At 30.1% G+C, this 20689-nt stretch overlaps 2 protein-coding genes across 4 annotated transcripts; both read left to right on the top strand.

Moving 5' to 3' along the window:
* The first annotated feature begins 8314 nt into the window (after positions 1-8314).
* Positions 8315-11836, top strand: LOC106767227. Of its 3 annotated transcripts, none has more exons than XM_014652071.2 (6): positions 8315-8496; positions 8937-9166; positions 9247-9505; positions 10054-10233; positions 10330-10485; positions 10824-11835. In XM_014652071.2, exons 1-6 carry the CDS (start codon positions 8464-8466, stop codon positions 10995-10997), a joined length of 1032 nt encoding a protein of 343 aa, XP_014507557.1. In that variant the 5' UTR covers positions 8315-8463; the 3' UTR covers positions 10998-11835. The 3 variants fall into 3 exon arrangements, with proteins under 3 accessions (XP_014507557.1, XP_022639051.1, XP_014507556.1); XM_022783330.1 differs by having other exon boundaries at positions 8432-8544; positions 10824-11836; XM_014652070.2 differs by lacking the exon at positions 8315-8496 and adding an exon at positions 8505-8788.
* A 6609-nt stretch (positions 11837-18445) lies between these two features.
* On the top strand, positions 18446-19166 carry LOC106768068 (precursor of CEP6). The gene has a single exon (XM_014653035.2). It carries the CDS (start codon positions 18599-18601, stop codon positions 19010-19012), a length of 414 nt encoding a protein of 137 aa, XP_014508521.1. The 5' UTR covers positions 18446-18598; the 3' UTR covers positions 19013-19166.
* Positions 19167-20689: the final 1523 nt, after the last annotated feature.

Below are 20689 nucleotides of genomic sequence, written 5' to 3'. Positions count from 1 at the left end.
TTTAATAATTATTAAGATATAAATGTGTATTAAATAATATTAAAATTTTAAATTAAATTAAATTATTATTAAATTTTTATTAAATTTTAAATCTCGAAATGAAATTTAGAAAATTTATATAAAAATTGTATAGATTTTAAAATATATTAAAACGATGTAGGATGACTTTAATAAAAGAGAGAAAAAATTAGAAGGGTGTAGGTTGACTTTAATAAGAAAGAGAAAAAGTTAGAGGGATGTAAAATCACTTTATGAAAAAAGAGAAAATATTAAAATAATATTAAGGTTAAAATGATAATTTTTGAAGGTGCAGGATGAAAGTTTGGAGGTGGAGGATGAAACACCCAATAAATTTTGCCAACGCTGATGCTGTTAAAACTGCTGGGTTGCGCTGATTGAAATACGATTGGGCCGCTGCACATGGAATGGGCTTAAGTGAAACGCGCGTTTTGGACCATTTTCAATTATTAGAATGCTGTCGTTTTGGCCTGAGTAAGCTGCTGCCTTTTGGAGTAACGCTCGAGCATTATTCATTCGTGCAGAAGTTCAAACCATTGAGGTTTCACCTCCAAATTCTCCTAACCCTTAGAGCTAGGGTTCTAAAGCAGCGAAAAGAAGAGGAGGAGCTCGAATGACTTGCAAGGAGAACGAAAAGCTTGCACCAAGAAATTGATTTCTGAACCAGGGCTCGCGTGTTGATCTGCAAAGAAGAAGTAATTCTTGGCACGTGATAGAAGCTCTGCGGCCCAAAACGAAGCCAACCCAAGAAACTAATCAGCCAATAGATTGATCGGCCAGAATGAAGGCACGTGCGAAGTGGTCGACGGTTGGAGAGTTTGTAATCTGAGTTAGTTGGAGTTGACTCTCGAAGCTTTTAAATCCGTTATTCGGTTCTTCCCCTTTCTCCTTCTTTCTTTTCTTTTATGTTTTTTATTCTTCCTTATAAAAGGGGGTTTTGTAACATCGTAAAGTACGTGCACTGGGTGACATACTTTAGAGTAGATAGTGGTGGGTGACAGACATCACTTGTAGGGTTCACACTACGATTCAGTTTTCCAATTTGTTGCTCTAGTTTTAGAATTTCCAGCCTTCGTAGGAGTAGACACTTTGCTTCTTGCACTGGGGTTCTTGGATTTTCCATTGGGTGACAGACATTGATTGATTATGTGAGAAACTCTGGTATTCTGTTTTCTTGATTTCAGATTTTAATTCAAAGTTTATCTTTCCCTTTGATCCAGTTTACATTGCCTTTCAATTTCATTTACATTTCCTGCAATTGCGTTTACTGTTTTAGCATTTTCATTTTGTTAATTCTACATTGTGAGTTCGGATCTTTGCTTCCTGATATGATTTCTAAAAATTGTTTTTTAGTTTTCAGCATTTTATTACATTTAGATGATTGTTTTAGGAACCTTTTTCATTCCCTTTAGTTTTCCAGTACTTTTAATTGTTGATTCTGAATTTGATAGTGTTAAAGTTGTTTCTTTCCTTGTATGTCTTAGAATTAGGTTCGCATTAAGTAGATATTAATCATATTGTGTTACGGTGTTTAGATTTGTGTCTTAGAATTAGTTTTTCCATATACAGGTTTTAGCTTATTAGATTTTATGCATTCTTTCTTCACTGCATATGCTTTCTATGATTAGGCATTTGTTTTCCTTATTTGTTTTGTTTACGCATCATTCTGATATGTTCAATCATGCATTTACATTTAGTTTCTTTTATTTTTAATAATTCAATTTTCATTTTCCACCTAGTTTTAGTAAATAAATAAAAATAGGCTTAATTCTACAATTCTATTAATAAGTACCAAAGTCCACGGATTAAACCCTAGGTTGTCCCTATACTACATTAGTGGGAAATTGTTGAGATTTTAGGCGACAAAAATCCTTTCAACATTCATAAATAATTACAAGGTTGGCATTTGATATTTGAAGACACTTGAAATATGGAATAGATTAGAAATGGTGTGAAATGATATTATTAAGGTTAGTTTTCACCAATTCACTCTTGTGCATATCCAATTTCATCTCCTCTCCATCAAATTACTAAAGTTAATCAACAAAATTAATCTAGCCCTAATCCCTTAGGTGAAAGAGCCTAGCTTTTACCTATTAACCAACAATCCTTTGATTAATTAACAAGCAAAAACCGCATTAAGAGCCAGGATCTAAGGCCAAGTGAATCATCTTCCATCCTTAGAATCAATGAAACACTAGGACTCTTCTTTCAGATCTAGGTTCCATCTTACGTCCACATGAAATCCAAAATCATGTCATGAATGTCTCCATTACATGCAAGCTTTAAGATTAGAAACAAGAATACTAGCAATTGATGGAAAAGACACACGCACACACACACACACACACACACACACACACACACACACACACATATATATATATATATATATATATATATATTAAAATCATTCAACAAATACACAAGAATTCAGAGGACACATCTATCCCCAATAAGATGGGTTTGGCTCTCCATTTTCATGGAGAACCTTAAGCTTACAAAATGGCCATGGAAGAAGAAGAAGAACCCATAGAGGAAGAAGGGAGTGTTCCCACGAACCCTAGCAACCCTCCAAGCTCTCCTATGAGTGAAATCGTGCCTCCAAACCACCAAAGACCTAAATCCCTTCATGTTTTAGGGTTGAATAAGCTTAATCTGTCACATCAGCGAAAGTGGCGCTCAGCGCCCTTGGAGGGGCGCCCGAGCACGAGATTTTCGCAGCAAATGGCGCTCAACGCCCTTAGAGGAGTGCCTAGGTGCAAGATTCTGGCAGCAAATGGTGCATTCGTGCCTCTGGAGGGGTGCCCAAGCGTGAGATTATGGCAGCATTGTGATTTTTCTCCCATTTTGTGCAAATATGCTTGATTTTGTGGCTGATTCAACTCTGTACGCTGGTGGACGTTCTTCCAAGCACAATATTAGCTACAAAATAAGGAGATTAGTAATGAATTTATACCAATGGGTAGCCAAAAATATAAATAAACACTAAAACAAGATAAAAGAGAGGATTTAAGCAAGTAATAAGATAAAGGAAAGCTAATTTTGTTTCTAAAATGAATCTCAGATAATGGTAATAAATACCGTTCTCGGGTATTCACACTTAGCTTTTTAAGGTTTGTTTGGACACTAGGGGCAAACTAAATTGGCATCAAAGGCAATTTTGAATATTGTTTCACTTAGTTTTACGTTCCTTCAAGAAAGTGAGCATCACTTCTAAAATTGAGAAGTTTAATAAATAAAACTATTTTAACTTTCTTAAGAATTAAGATGAGGTATTTTCCCAATAAACAAGGCATAAGGCATGTGAGGGGTACCACTTTTCGAGAGTAAATAACATATAGAGAGACATTTTCTAAAACAAATGGATGAAAAAACTCATTTGATGATCCCTTTGTCACTGTCAAATTTGATTCTTAAAGAGACTCTAGAGGCGAACTGCTTAACAATATGTTATGCGATAGGAAGAAGTTTTTCATGACAAAGTCCATTTGTATGAAGTTATTGTAGAAGAGACAAACTTTTGGACTTTATACGAAAGAGATTATATCATGAAGGCTTATTTAAGTGATTTCAATTTTATTTTGATGGAACTTTGAGAAATAGATGTTAAAGTACAATTTAAAGATGTATTGATGATTTATCAAACTTCTGACTTGTCATCCTATGAAAGCTTGATAAGTTCACTAAGCATACAAAATATTGTATTACACTTGGAAAGTTTAAGTCGAGACTCAATACAAAGAAGATGCGTAATTTTTTATATTGATAGTCTTCAAGAAAGAAAAAAAGATTAAGAAGTAGATTAATATAATGGTTAATCTTAAACATCTTTGAAAATACCACAAACAACTAGGTCATTGGAGGAAAAAGTGTTCAAATTTGTGGGAAATAAGATCAAGTAGTGACTATGGTATGGGACAAATTAGTTGTTTGATGAAACTTGGTGTTAGTTTTCCGTCTATACTAAATTGTGGTTGTTTCTTTCATATGTGCTCTCATAGGAACTGATTTATCAAGTTTAAAGTTCATGTTCGAATAAAGATACAAAATGACATTATTCATACATACATAAGATGCATCTTAGAGTTGAAGAAGAACCTTATATTTCTTAAAACATTTATGAAGTGATAGATTAGAGAGAGGAATGATATTGTTGTGATGCAAGGAGTCATTGAAGGGGATTTATATTTCCTTAGTGGTTGTCGATAGTTGTGTCTAAGGTTTCAACCATCATGCTCATATTCTTGTGACACTTATCCGATATTCTATAACAAATACATATAAGTCACATGATAAGTTGCTATTTGAATATATTATCCAAACAATGGTTATATAAAATAATAAAAAAGAGAATATTTTTCTATTTTGTAAACATTATGTATTTGAGTGGTAATATTTACGAAATTTTTAACATGACTGTACACAATAAATATAAAATTAAACTACGATCGTTCTAATACTAAAAGGGTATAGGAACTTTCATATTATCATTATGATTATTCAAAATTTAATTAAGTTTTTATGATAAATTATAAATATTTTTTTAAATAAAAACATAACTATGAAATTTTTATGTTGTGTTCGTTTCAGCGGATGTTCCTGTTCACGTGAAAATGCAAGCAACGATTTGTGAATTAAACTGTGTTCCTTTGGTGGGATTTGCGATGATAGAATCAAGCTGATTTGCGAAATGCACTCATTTTTGGTTTCGCGCTATTATGGTGAGATTTGTACTGATTTGAAGTAAAATATCACGTTTGCCTTCATTGGTTTCTAAAATCAATCATGCACGTGGCAACACCAATCACGGTTCACAAACTCTACATTCATTTCCATTGAATTAATATTTATTGTATTAAAAAGACTTTCTAACTTTAGATAATATCATCCAATCAGGATTAATAAATAGTTGTTGCTTCGAATGTGACACCTTCAAATAACTAAATTTTTTTAAGCAACTCCTCTATAACTAAAAATGCTATGTAAATTTCCTTCAATTTTAAGAAATACATGGATGGACTCTAAAAAATAGTTTTTGAGATAAAAAATTAAAGTAAACATTCTTGATAATTAATATTAATTTTTTTCTTTATAAACATTTTTACAATTAAATATAAAATTAATAATTACAATTTTATATTACTTTAATAATTAGGGGTATTTTGGTAATCTTCAATTTCTATCAATTATGCAATTTTTTTTAATAGGTCACATCAATCAAATTTTACACTAATTCTTACAAATTTTACTTCTAAATCTATCTTCAATTACCCATAAATCCATTCAAAAAAACAACAAAAAAAATTACTCTCAAATCCACTCAAATCATCTCCCCCAAATCATTTACTCCAAATCCCTAAAAAGAACATAGCCTTAATCGGATCAAGCTTCTTAATTTATATATTAAAATAGGATAATGACATTTAGACAACATTTGTTTGACAACATTTGAATATTGATTATGTGCCAATCTGTGATTGGTCGTAAATTACTTTATAATCAATAATAATAATCATAAATACTGTTATAAAGTAATTTACGACCAATCACAGATTGACACGTAATCAATGTTCAAATGTTGTAAAAAAAATGTTGTTTAAATATTATTATCCATTAAAATATCATCGGTGGATTTGGTACCAGCCATTGATTGTTGTTAGGTTTATGACATAAAAGCTGTACAAATTTGTAGAGTCGAAAGTTTGAATTCATCAATGTTTCATCTTTATTTCTCCCCGTGCTTACCTGGACGCCGTCACCATGTTTCAACCAAATCAAATCAATGAATTTGCCACAAACGTCTATCACCGACTGATTTATTTATTTATTTTTCAATAAAAAATATTTATTTTCCCTTTAAAACATGTTCATAAAAAAAAATAACAGTAACTAGTTAAAAAAAGTTATCATGTTTATTTCCATAACTACAGAAGCAATTAGTTAACATTTCAATGACAAGTAATTATACCAGTGGTATTAATATACCATTCTTATTGTATAGTAATGATGATTCAGAAACTAAAAGACATAGACATACTTGTAATAGATATTACTAGAAAAAAAAAAATAAAGGCCAAAAATGGAAACATCGTTTTGAAGTACCTTTTCTTTTAAAATTTTAGGTCAAGGTCAATTTATCAATAATATACATAACTAAATAAAAGTCCTCTTTCCATCATGAGTTCCTTTAAAAAAAAAAATACGAAAATTAATATAAGCTGCAAGCACGTTTATAAGCGCAACTTTTGTGTTAAAATTCAAAAATAGAAATTCTGTTTTTATAAGTAAAAGGTTTAATCCGTAAGTAAGCTAAAATTAAAATTAAAGTCATCTTTTGAAATATGATTTGAAAAAGATAAAACTTTAATTACATGTTTAAAATATAAAATTATCTCTTACCACATGTTTTTTTTTAATTAAAAACTTAAACAAAATTAACTCCATTTAATGAATGAGTCATGTCTGCTTAGCCACTTGGCTAATTTTTTATGAGAATTTTCAAATTATTTTATTGATTTAAGGTCATGCTTTGAAAGAGAGAATACGACTTTACTTTATGAGAGTCATTGAAATGAAGCTGCAGACCAAGTCATTTTGAATATGACAACCTTCGAGATTTATTGACATTTCAGTATTTGCTTCGCACGAAAATAAAGCATTTATGATATATAATACAACACGTGTAACAAAAATATGGACAAAAAACCAATTCCAATGTCGCACTAAAATGGAAAAAGAAAAACAGATTATTATGATTATTAATGTTGCACCACTTACACAAATTTAGTTGTTTGTCTTGTCACATATATATAAACACATAAATTGTATCATCAATGTCATTATCATATCCAATGAAAAGATATAACTGTGTTCTATTGAAAGCATTGATGATACCTTTTTAATTTTGTAGATAACTTTTTTTTAAAAAAAAATAGAAGGAAAATCCACTTTAATGAGTTTTGTAATCCAAAGAATTAATCTTCTTGACGTATTTGTTTTTTTTTTCAGTGAAACAATGTCAATTGAACTCGAAATTTGTAAATTAATAAATTGGATTTAATAGAAGTTTGAACTATAAACATGGTCTTAATAATTACAAATTTACAATAATAATTCAATCTCTGAACTGATTTTTTTAAGTGACACCTTAGAACTGAATTAATGATTCAGCTTATTCTCAACATCTGAAGTATTTAAAATTACAAAAGACAAATGTATATTTTTAAGAAAATATCGGGGTTTGTTTTAAATATGGAAAAACATATTAAAACGAAATTCACGTTTGTGTAATTTCATAATTAAAAATACCCCACATATTGTTTAAGGTACTGTTAAAAGAACTGAAATTTTGGTTAACTCGTATTTTGATAATAATATTAAATTTTCAGAAAGTATGAAACTTAAATTACTTTATCCTACTACTTTTTTTTTTATCATTTTAATTTTTTACTAGATTAAATCACTTCTCAATGTCAAAGTTATACTTCTGTCGAGATAGTTTAATTTTTAAATATACATTTAAAATTTTTAAATTTTATTATTACATATTATTGGAAATTATCATCAATTTATTTTGAAGATTTAGCCATTCAAATTAATTTTAACATTTAGTTACAAAGGTATAAGAGCTGTCAATTTTTAATTTACGTCAATATTGATCGATAGGATGAAAAAAAGACGAGAAAATGGTAAAAGTAAAAAAGAGACAGAGATAAGAAAAATAAAGAAAAAAATAATAATTATAAATAAGATTGAAATTATTTTTTTTTTGGTAAAATTGGGATTTTATAAATTTAAATAATCTCATTTTCAAATTTTCTTTAATTTTGCACCACGCAATACTTATCATTATAGCGTATTTTAAATTTTATATATAAACAAAAAGAAACCACTAATTTAAAATTTCTCATGATGCTCAATATTTTCTAAAAAGAGCCCTCCAAATAATATAATGTATTTACTAGAACATACTATTTATCATTAACTAATATCGATTCAAAATCATAATTACCTCAATCTCATCCTCCTTAGAAAATTAAAGATCCTTTTTTTTATAAATATTGAAAAAAAATATATTTTCACATTAAATTTTACAACATTTTAACAAATATACATATATTTTTTATCAAATTCAAAATACATAATAACAATTAATGAACATGTTATTTTTTTTTAAAATTATTATTTATTTATTATTATACTAGTATACTCTAAACCTAATAAAAAAAGGTATGTTAACTTATGGCAAAATATTATGAAAAAATTTAACATAAATATTTTAGTCGGAGCTGACGTGTATAGGTTTTCTGGTTCTCAACTCAACTCCTCTTTTCCTCTGCTATTTCAAACCTTCAACTCCAGTTATTGTCCTCTCTCTTTCTCTTTCTCTTTCTCTCTCTCTCTCTCTCTCTCTCTCTCTCTCTCTCTCTCTCCGGAACAGAAATGGTACTAAAAGACATGTGTTTCTTCAACAAGGTGCTACTGCGCGGTCCTCACTTAATAAAACCATTTGTCCTTTCTGCTGTGAGCAACAATGTGATTCTGTTTTTAGCAACCCTTCCAAGTTACCATCATGACTCTGTTTTTGATTTCTTTCCATTTTTAAAACTTTTCAAACACACTGGAAACTGGCTCTTACCTTATCTGTCCCTCCTCACCCTTCTGTTTCAAATTTATTGCTTTCACTCTGTGATCAAACCCAGGAAGGAAAAAAATGAATGCTTTGAGCTCCCTCTGCATTTTTCGATCTGACCCATTAGTCTTAAATGTAACTTTCTTTTTATGGGCTTCTGTGACTCCAACAACTACTTCTAAAATCACTGCCTTTTCATCCTTTGAAGCACAGATTTTTATTTTACCTAGTATCCTTTTTCTTTCCTTTGATATGGTTGTGATGTTTTTCTCTTCGGTTGTAGGACATTCTGGTTATAAAGTCTCCGAAGAAATCGCCTTTGTTGTTAAGGATGTCGGTGCTGATCTTTTCGATGGTATGCGGTGTTTTTATCTGTTCCGTGTGTCTAAAGCAGATAAGCACCCATGCTAGGACTATGCTTATGGAGTTGCAAAGTGAGAAGCCTTCGCGGAATCGATTTGGCCTAACAGATGTTCCTTTGTTGCATTACCCCAATCCCGTGTCTTTCAACAGGTAATGTGAAGAAGTTTATGTGTTTTATGGTTATATTTTCTTTGGTTGGGGTCTTGTTAATTGACTTTTGGCTTTGGTAGGAGTGAGTGTGCTGGGAATCCTGTGCGGTTCTTTGCTATTTTGTCAAATCAGAGATCAGGCAGTGGGTGGTTTGAGACCCTTTTGAATAGCCATATTAATGTGAGCTCCAATGGGGAGATTTTTTCTGTTAGAGAAAGAAGAGTAAATGTTTCTACCATTGTGCAGACTTTGGATAAAGTTTACAACTTGGATTGGTTCAGTAGTGCTTCCAAGAATGAGTGCTCAGCTGCAATTGGATTGAAGTGGATGCTTAATCAGGTAAAAGTGCTCACTTTTGAGTCTTGTTCCGGAATGTAGTGATCTGGTTTATAAGTGTTTCAAGAAAGAGCAAACCTTACTTATTTTGTAGGCATAAATTCCCTCGTATTAATGGCTTAGGTTTCAATGTAATTTTGATGACCCCCACCGCATCATGTATTAGATGTGAAGGATCTAAGTGAAACTTGGCCCATGTGCTTGACTTTGAGGACAAGTACTTTTTCTCAGACTCTCGAACATTATTATCAATTTCTGTCTAGCAGTTATGATCATTCAACAGAGTAGGGCCACCTCTTTGCATACTAATACAATTAAATATTGGAAAAATTATTCTTATACCCTTATCATTTTTTTATCCTCTGTAATAACATAATACTGTGTAGTGTACCCTTCTGTTTGATACAGATCACCTGTGATTTCTTAACATGAACCTGATAGGAGGCTAAATTGCGTTGATTGACATTATAGATGCCTTTGTGGCTCAGACTTTGCATTTCTTTTTTATAGATTTGTATTTAGTAATAGCATCAAGACTTGATTTTGCGCAGGGATTAATGGAGCACCCGAAGGAAATAGCAGATTATTTTAATCGTAGAGGTGTTTCTATCATATTTCTTTTTCGAAGAAACTTATTGCGCAGAATGGTATCAGTGCTTGCCAACTCCTATGACCGATATGCTAAACTTTTGAATGGAGCTCATAAATCTCATGTACATTCCACAGAAGAGGTCTCTCTCTCTCTCCCTCTATATATATATATATATATATATTGCCTTTCCCTTAATATCTTTAACATAAAAAGAAACTCATTTGTCTTCTTTCAGGCGGATACTCTTTCAAAGTACAAGCCTATCATTAATTCTACATCATTACTGGTTGATTTGAAGGATATGGAGAAGAGAATGGCAAAGGCTTTAGAATACTTCAGCATCAATAGGCATATGATCCTGTACTATGAAGATTTAATTAGAAATCGTACTGTAAGTGCCTCAACACAAACTCCTTCATTTTGTACTAAAACTTTCGATAATTACCTTTTTGGATGCATTATTCGAGCACCATTTATAAGTAAAAACTTTAATGTGATAATCTAGGAAGTGATTTCAATTTTATCGCACAAAAGTTTCTTCCTTCTCAATCCCGAAGTCATTTTTCTGCACACACTTAATGAAGAGTTGTTTTGTTTATTGTATGTGAAACAATGAAGCTGCAAGTGGGTGATGTAGCAAACTATGTCGAAAATGAACTTCTAACATTCTGCGACATGATGATATGGCAAACTTTTAAGTTAAAATGTATTTGTTTCACATTTATTCAGAAGCTGAAAGACGTTCAAGATTTTTTAGGATTGCCACAGATGGAATTAAGAAGCCGTCAGATTAAGATACACAGAGGACCATTGTCAGATCACATTAAAAATTGGGATGATGTGAACAAGACACTACATGGAACTGCTTATGAGTGTTTCCTCCAAACTGATTATTCATCGTAACCTCCTCTAACTCTTGGAAAGGTGTAAATATCAACACTATTTTTTCCCAGGAAACAGTTTAAAGTTTTGTTACTGGTTGGTTTCAGTGAGAAAACTGTCTCCACCTTCTCATTTTTCCATTCCTTTGTAATCTTATCTTACTTCTGAGCATTTTTTAATTACTTTGTACACGCCCAACTAAATTATGAGCAAAGATGACCATGAGTTTTATTCAACATGTAAGCTGCACTTCAAAGTTTGAGGTAATCGATATGGCACAGATCAATGTCTTCGAAATGAGGTAGCTTCAGATAAAACAAACCCTTGAAAACACATTAGGACATTAAATTTCGTGGTCTTGTATTCGTTGGTGTTAAGGTGGTTTCTCTTTAAAGTCATGGTTAATGGATGGAAGATTAGAAATGTGTGTTGGCAGGCACACCATAAATTTGAGCTTACTAATGAATAGGTTTCACTGATCAATGGCCCCACACAACACCATCAACCTTACAACAACCTGTAATAATAGGAGACATGTGGTGATAAGATTCCACAGATTACCTCCATCAACGGCAACTGCTTCCTGTAAAAAAATATTCATTTTATAATTTGGCTTTTTGAAACAGCTTTTTAACAAGTCAACTATGTTCTAAACATGAAAGATGTTTTCACCCATCATTTACAGCTTATGATCTTGGCCCTTTTTTATTTTTTTTTAGTACGTCTGTGAAATTTTATACAGAATGTGTAATATCGAGCTCCTTTTAGTATTTTTTTTTTTAGATATTTTCTTCCTTGACTTAGGAAGCAAACTTAAAAAACTGACAGCGTTTTTGTAGTCTCTTGCAAAGGAATTTCATTATCTATGACAATTTTAATAGCCCAAAATGTAAGTAGCTTTTTTGAATCGGACCGTTGCCTCATGAATAAAGGTATCGTTTTCAATCATGCATCTTATTTACTTTAACGCATCATATCAATTGACTTTGTCCAATATTTCTCAGCTTTCCAATGCAAAATTTGCTCCAGCGATATGTCTAGAATTATTTAACATTTTTTTAAAAGCATGTTTTCTATGCTTTGTTTGCGTATGTCAATTAAAAATATATAAAAAGAAAGGCTATAAATCAGAGCATGTTCTCTGATTAAACAGAATGTTAAATATGTTTTTGCATATTATGGAAACGATTACACCAAACAGAATTTCCAAAAAATGTGAGTGGTAGCAGGAAGTATTAGGTGATTATTTGTGCACTATCACTTATTCATGCTCTCATTCAATTCTTATATGTGGAACTAAATATTGTTAATCGGCTTTTCATAAATTAAAAAATTCCAAATTCATATTATTCAGATATTGATTGAAATCATAAAATACTTGCTCCTGTACTGCCTAATATTTTCTGTAGCGGAATTTGTCAACTTAGGCCATGGCCTAATGTCTTCTGTTTTGGTCTGCAATGTAATAATAGAATTTCAACAAAATGCATGGCCACGTATTTGGCCCAAGAAATTGGGCCACCTTGGTCGATAAAAAGCCCAAAAACATTATATATATCCAGTTCATGAAATTTAAACCTTCATGGACATCCATGCATGAAATAGTTCATTCCAACATTTCAGGTTTTGAAAAATATATAATAAGATTTTATAGCTTCAATTTAATCATAAACTTGTAGAGAATTAACTGATACTTTATTATTATTATTATTATTATTATTATTATTATTATTAAATCTTCTTCGTAACTTGTCTTAAAAAGATGTTATCAGTGTATGAGAGTAAATGGAGTATTGAGATTATTAGAATTGAAAAAAGAGTTAGAATCATATCTTATTATTATTAATTTTAGTTTAATATAACATGTTTGTGTGAATTAATTAAAACTTCTAAGATACAATTGATAGTAAAAGTAGGAAAGAAAATAATTTAATTTTTTTATTTATTATGCCATTCAATTAAAATATGAAACCTTATGGCAGCAAATCCCCATACTGTGTCTCACTTGGTCACCTCTATACACAACAAAGGATGAAAAATTAAATGATAGACAATAAAATGAAGGTGCCAATAGCAATCCATAATTACCAATCCCAAACATTAGAACTTCTTCTTAAACTTCAATAAATTTATTCCCGCACCTTCATACAACAACTTTTACTCTTTTTATTTTTGGATTGTACAACTCATAAGTAAAAAAAAAATCACTTTTAAATTTTACAATTTAAAAATAAAAAAATAATTTGATTTCCAAATTATATAATAAAAAAAGATAAAATATTTTATTTTATATAGAGATACAAGAAAAAAACTTAATGGAGGTGCATGAGGAAACTGCCTTACAAACATTATATATTACAACCGTGCAACTAAGATGACCTTTTTGGACCCAAATGTTTAAGATTTTTTTTTTCTTCCAAAATTACCTTTTGTCACGTCTAACGGAAGATATGAATTTTAATGACTTTTTGTTGTCATCAAACTGTCTCTCATTAAAATTCATACCTCTAAAAAATTTTCAGTGTTTTTTATATCTAAAATTTAACAAATATATTAATTTGAACAACTTTATTTTCTTCTTGTATAATCTTCTTTTTATATGCAACACGACAATGCTAGATTGCAACGTAATTGTGCTTAAGTAGCACAACCTTGCTTGAATGAAATGACGTCTTAATTGACAATCTTCTTTTTAATTGATTTTTCTCGTTTTTTCAATAATTGTGAAATTTTTCTTATCAACTCATACAATAAAAAATTGAATTTTGTTTCAAATAATATGAAATTAAAAAATTACTTTAGCAATAGATATTACTTTTTATAGCAATAAGACTTATCACTATGAAATTTCTAAAATAAAATACAAAAAATATCTATATTTCAAAATGGCATGTTGAGTATCTGAAAAACAAAATGAGACATTGAAAAGTTGTATTTAACCATAAATTTTCTAGAACAGGAGTACTCTAGGCTATAGTTCAGACTATAGTACTCTAAATTTTCTATCCATTTTATATTGATTTTTGTTGAATTTTTCAGAGAGAAAACATCATTAAAAAATGAAAATAGCTGGACATATTTGGTTTTGTTTGGATTGGAAATAGTGTTTTGTTCTTTTATATAAAATGTTTATGGTTTATTGGCACTGGATTACTCTATTAATTTTTTAACGTAAAACTCAACAAATTGGTGGATGAAACTAATGAGTGAATGAATCATGTGTTGTTAGAATTTTTAGAAGTGTTTTTCAAATAAGCATGTTCTGTTGAAATAAAAACGACAATGCAAAATACGAATTTGATAATACATTAAATTGCAATTAAATGGCAAGTTCAAAGTCTTTTCAGGAATTATTTTATTAAACATATGTTTTTAAAATAAATTATTAATTTATTATAATAAATATTAATATAATAAAAGAAATGATTTATTCTTAGTTTATTTATGAATAATTAAGTAACTAAGTTAGTGGGCATAGAAATGGGGGTTGTTTGTTCCCCAGTCCCTGGAGCCAACATTATTTAATAAATTTGAAGTAATTGTAAGATATTTAGTAAAAAATATAATAAAGATTTGTTTGATAAAAAATAGAATGTGATTGCCAAAATTAGTGGCTGGGTGAACATATTGTAGTGGTAGGGACTGTTTTTGACTTGACCTCTTCAACATCATTTCATAATTTGATCAAGGCACATTGTCATTAGTGCCCTCAATATTTATTTCTAAAATTACTATTTATATACTTTAAACACTCATCAATGTTTCCACCTCTTAAATATTATAAAATCAACACATTTCAAATGCTTACTTACTATCTATGGTAAATTGCTTTCTCTTTAAAAGGGTACTTACTACCAATCTTTCAACATTACAAACCTTTAACCATATTAATTAGTCTGCACTCAACTCATCAATCATTACTCCCAAAATCTTACAATAACCATCGAACCATTCTTATCAATAATTTTAAATCTTACGATAACACTTCTAATAACAAAATAAAAAAATTTACACTAAATTAAATTTTGTAGTAAAAATATATTTTTATTTTGAATAATAATATAAATATAATAAATTTTTAACTTAAAAGAATATATAAGTTTAATAATAATAATTATAATAACTATAATTTTATATAATTTATTATTAAATTTTAACAAAATAATATCATATTAGAATAAAATTTTAAAATATATTTAAAAATTTATAAAAATAAATATATAAATTTGAGTTGAGTCATATCCATAAAATCTCGACTCATTAGAATTGGATCACTTATTTTAATGAATTTTATTTATTGAAGATTATCCACCCATCTAATATGTAATGAAAACCTGATACTGAAATTTACTCTGAAGTTGATGAATTACAGAATCATTAATGGTAGAGTCGAAGATCCAATGAAAGATATTATAAATGTTGAGCAATGATGTGATTTCACTGCTGAATCTCCCTATCTTTCTGCAGCCTCCATTCTCATGGTGCGCAAGTCTACTAATTATTTTTTTATATATTGCTTTACCATAACTCACCAATTTCTGTCTCTTTGCCAAGGGAAACAAATAAATAAATTCTTATTATTTAAAATATAAAATAAAAAGTTGCTCCAATATGTGATATATATTTCCATCAATTTAAAAATACTTTTTTTTTTAAATTTCTTTATATATCGATCTAAAACATCCTTCAAATTCTAAAGAAGTGATATTAGCTCCCTTTAAACTGATTTTAAGTGTTTTTCTATTCCAAATTCTCTGAAAATCTCCGTCAACAATCAAATCAATCTAAGTCTTCACGATATTAATCTTACATCCTTAAATCATCCATCTAAGAGGGGAAAATAAAGTTAAAATATATAACACTAAAATTAAAACTAATAATCAAAACTAAGTTTTGAGCAGTGCAACTTAATCTACTCTTCACTAGCTTCACAAGACGTTAATATGACTAGGAAACCACGACGAGAAAGTGGTAAAAAGAATACAAAGAAGTTTACTAAAACCGAAAATTTTAAATGATCTAAACAATGACTTTATAATTTCTATTCATAAATGTCATGATTTATTTTAAAATTTACTAATAAAAATAATTACGGATTTATATTTATTATTCTTAATCCTTATATATATAAATTTTAATATATTTTATTTCTTAAAACCTTAGAGTATAAACATTAAAATAGATTAAAAATGGTAAATACGAGGACTAAGAGCGATTAGAGTACATTTGCAAAGAATAAAAATGCATATTTTTTAAATATAATAACAAAATTAACATTATTTGCAATTTTAAATGCTAAATGACTAATTAAAGCTTTTATTTTATTAGCTTATTTTAGTTTAAAAAAAATGTCAGATTATTGGTAAGCCTCCATGTGAGTGTGACTCTGTGACAGTGAGGAGTCTCTGTTGGTTTTTATAATCTAGTGAAGTTGTCTGTGATCCTGTCTCACACTAACATTCTTTTCTATCAGACCCTGCCTTATATTCTAGCTAGGATAATATAATTAACACATGAAATTCATGTAAGCAAACCTTTTATAGCAAAAGGAGAGAGGAAGATTAAAAGAAGCAATTATCAAATGAAATGTACATATCTGGAAAGAGAATAATGAGCCAAATCTATTTGAAGCATAGAAAAAAGAATGACTGCGCTGGTGGGATTGGGGCCACCAAATCAAAAGCAATTTGACATATAAACGGTCCACATTCGCATATCATGATGCACTGCATTCCTCATATTTAAGTCAAGTTGCATAATTGCATTAAGTATCAATAAGAATATAAAGAGAGAGCACTCACACTCAACATGCTATGCTATAAATACCGTGAGGAGGGAGTCCTGGTGTTGGCCATGAAATGATTACATCAGAAGATCATAACACCATGAAATCTGATGTTGGCCATGAAACATATTGATACTAAAATATCCATAAGACGAAGATCATTCCCCTGTTTTTTCGATTTTTTCTTGTTGTGAAGAAACAGCGGCTAAGCAAGCCACACATTGGATACACCGGTACATGTTGTTAGGCAAAGATAATTTCCAATGGCATGCTATATAAATGGTGGTTAATAAACACAACATACTCTACAATTCAACTTCTTTATTCCTTACAAATACCAATTACTACATTGCAACAATTAAATTTTCACTTGACATCAAAGAACCTAATGCTAAGAATCATAAGATTCTTGGAATACTTGGAAAATGGTGTGACAGTAATTCTGCAATTCAAATTGCCAAAAGTCCTACCTTCCATGAGTGGACTAAACATGTGGAAATTGATTTTCACATTGTACGGCAAAAAGCTTGTCGATGACCTTATTCATCTTCTGCTCATCTGTTCTAACGGTTTATACCGTTTGTATTCTGTTTACTTGACTATTTTCAAAGCTTTACCCTTATATTCGTTGGTTGGTTCAGATGAATAGTTCAGAGTTTCTTTCTTCCTTTCTCCTCGTGTTCGTTTAACTCCTTTTGTGCACACGAAAATATATATTTTCTCTTCCGATGTAAATCTTTTCACTCAATTATTTATCGAAAAATAGCACGTGACACTTGGACACTGACGAGGGCAGGGAGTGATCGCTGGTGCAAGAAGCATGGTACAGGGGATACGGACAAGGAGCGGCTCCTGACAGGCTTCGAGTGGAAGGGACACATGGACGAATCGAACATACATCGGATTGAGAGGGATATGGAGACTGTATAGGTATGGGACTATACAGTTGAAANATAGCTNAAAGGAATTGATTTGGCTACTCATATCAACAAATGCATTTGCGTGCTTAGCGTAGAGTAATTATGAAATGAGTGACCTTCCGGGAAGTTTTCTTAGAAAGTGTGTGAGTGAACTTTTCTCGTGTATAATTAATTTCAATTTAAAAGATATAAAAACTTTACTAGATGAAAAAATTAATACGAAGAGCAAAAATTTCAGGTCTTTAATAAAGTGAAATTTTCGACGATTTTAACTTTTTGGGGACAAAAATTAGTTGGCAAATAAATATTTTAGTGCCTCCATCTCACGAACACCAAACTTTTTTCTCCCCCAGAATTTATAAGTTTTCCCCCCCAAACTCAACCCCCTCTCTCATAATATGATTATACAGAAAAACTAATATATAGAGAAATAATAAAATTTGAATAAGGTATTTTAATATAAAAATATCTATATATCTTATTTATTTATTTGCCGAACACAAATAAATAATCTAGCTTCACCATGACTCTGGGAATATAACTAAGGTCAGATTGATATCAAACATACAAGATGATATGTAACAAAAAAAGAATAAAGGAAGATGAAGAGGAAGCAATATTCAAATCAAATACATATATATAGTGACAAGTTCAATTTATTTTAGGCGCATGCACACTAGCATAGGAGGGAGTGGGCCATTGAATTAAGCTCTTTGACAAATAAACGGTCCACAAACACTCCATGTAGTCAAATTGTATATATAATTAGCATTTGGAATGGAATCATAGCTGAGAGCACTAACACACAACAACATTATAAATACCCCGACGATCTATGACTGCTCATATGCATCTGAGATAAAAATATATCTCATTCTCTCTTGTCTCTGCATAACCTGCAAACTTCTTCAGTAATCATGGCTAAATCGCAGACCCTCCACAAATATTTTTTCATTTTTCTAGCACTAGTTGCCTACCATGGTTTCCTTCTAGCACATGGCAGGAAAATAAATATAAAGCCACTGCCAAACACAAAAACCGTAGCCAATAATGTTCCATTCGGTGAATACGAGGAAGCTAGAAAATTGGAAGATTCAGGTGCAGGCAACACAAATGCTTTCCGACCCACTACACCAGGAGGAAGTCCAGGTGTTGGCCATCAAGTAATTACATCAAAAGATAACAACATGAAATCATTGTTAGCAGTTCAGAGCCCAGATGCTAAGGTTTTCGTGACTGAGGAGTCAAAAGATGATTTTAAACCTACCGATCCAGGTCACAGCCCGGGCGTTGGTCATGCTGACAAAAACAAAATTGGACACGACAATTAATTACTGCATGTTCGTCTCAAACTATATGTCATATTGCTTTTCCTTCTCCACAAAACTATATTTCTTAGAATTTCTCTCTATTTACAGTTGCAGGGTTAACTTCATGTGTAATGCAAATTGTAAAATAAATAAACCATGTAATCTATTATTTTTAATTATCTCCCCTTCTTGTTTCTCTTCATACATATATTAGACAATTTTTATTCGAAGTCTCATATCGACTAAAGATAAGACCAATTTATAATATATAAGTGAGATGCAAACCTCATTTTAAAAATCGATTTTGTGGGGTTAAATTAGACCTAAAATTCACTTCTAACAAAGGTACTTATAAATGTTTTTACCATTGTTATAGATATACGTGTTTTACTCACCTGGTTGGTACGGCACTTAATTAGGGACAAAACATTATTCTCACATTATAAACAAAGGGAAATATGATAAAAGCAAGTCAGGAAAGTTTGTTGTTGTTCTCATACATAGTGGAGTGGTTGAGGTCTCAGATACTACAAGAAAAATTAGTTTCAGTGATTATCCTATTCATCACTAAAAGTTATAAATATGTCACAATAACTAAATTGTCGCAGGTACTTTTGTCACTATTATTATTGTCAAAATATTTTTAAATGTCACTAAAATCAAGTTTTATTGTGACAAAAGTAATTGTCACTTTTAATTATATACGATAACAACAATAACAAATTAGTCGTACCAAGTAGTATTCTAATTTATTTGTCACAATATTCTAAAATCTTACTAAAATTGATTTTTGTTGTTAACAATGTTAACTTTTTATGATTATTATTAATTATTTTATAATAAATTTTGTCATCATCTTTGGAAGTTGTGTTGATGCGAAATTGTGACATATTACTTTGTCGTCATAATAAATAGACAAATTATTTAAAATGTTAAAATAAATCAACATCAAATATAAGTATTAAAATATAAAATGTTCATTACATTTTAAATGATTAAAATACACATTAAATATGTAAGAGTGAGTCCAAACAATATATGCACTAGACCTATTTCTACTTTAAAACATTTAAATTAAATAAATATTTCAAATACAATAATAAACAGTAATATCTTGAAGCGTATTCGTCCTGCAAATGAATAGAAGAAACCATTAATATGTTAATAATGTGAAGATGTAATTGCAAGATATGAATGACAAATTTCAAATAGCAAAAACAAATTTGAGGAAATACTTGAAGAGCTGGATCATCCAATAAATGATAAAGCCTCTCAATAAAGTAATTATGAGATATTTTATATACCTTCGATCATTATTACAAAAAGGGTTTTTATCTATGGTTAAAATGATTCTCTAACGACCGATTTTTGAATGATCATAGATAGAGCTCTCAAAGAAGTCCTATAATAGGTCCTGGGTCTAGCCCATGTGGGTTGGGGTCAAAAAAGCCTACAAGGCCAAAAATGCCTCTTATTAAAAAAAGCTTCCAGGGTTAAAAAGTCCCAAAGTCCTGTGGGTCAGGGTTAGCCCATGGGCTTTCTGTTTTACAAAAAAAATTAAATATCCAACAATAAATTGCATTTTTGCAGAGAAAAGGAACATTTATACTAAGTGTTATAACTTGGAAAATACATGTAAGCATACATGTAAGCATCTTTCTTTTACTTTAATAAATATTTTTACATAATTATTAATTA

This window comes from Vigna radiata, chromosome 7, assembly GCF_000741045.1.
Source record: "Vigna radiata var. radiata cultivar VC1973A chromosome 7, Vradiata_ver6, whole genome shotgun sequence".
In the NCBI taxonomy this organism is placed as follows: domain Eukaryota; kingdom Viridiplantae; phylum Streptophyta; class Magnoliopsida; order Fabales; family Fabaceae; genus Vigna; species Vigna radiata.
Note: the sequence above shows the minus strand (reverse complement) of the source record. Positions and strands in the feature narration are given on the sequence as shown.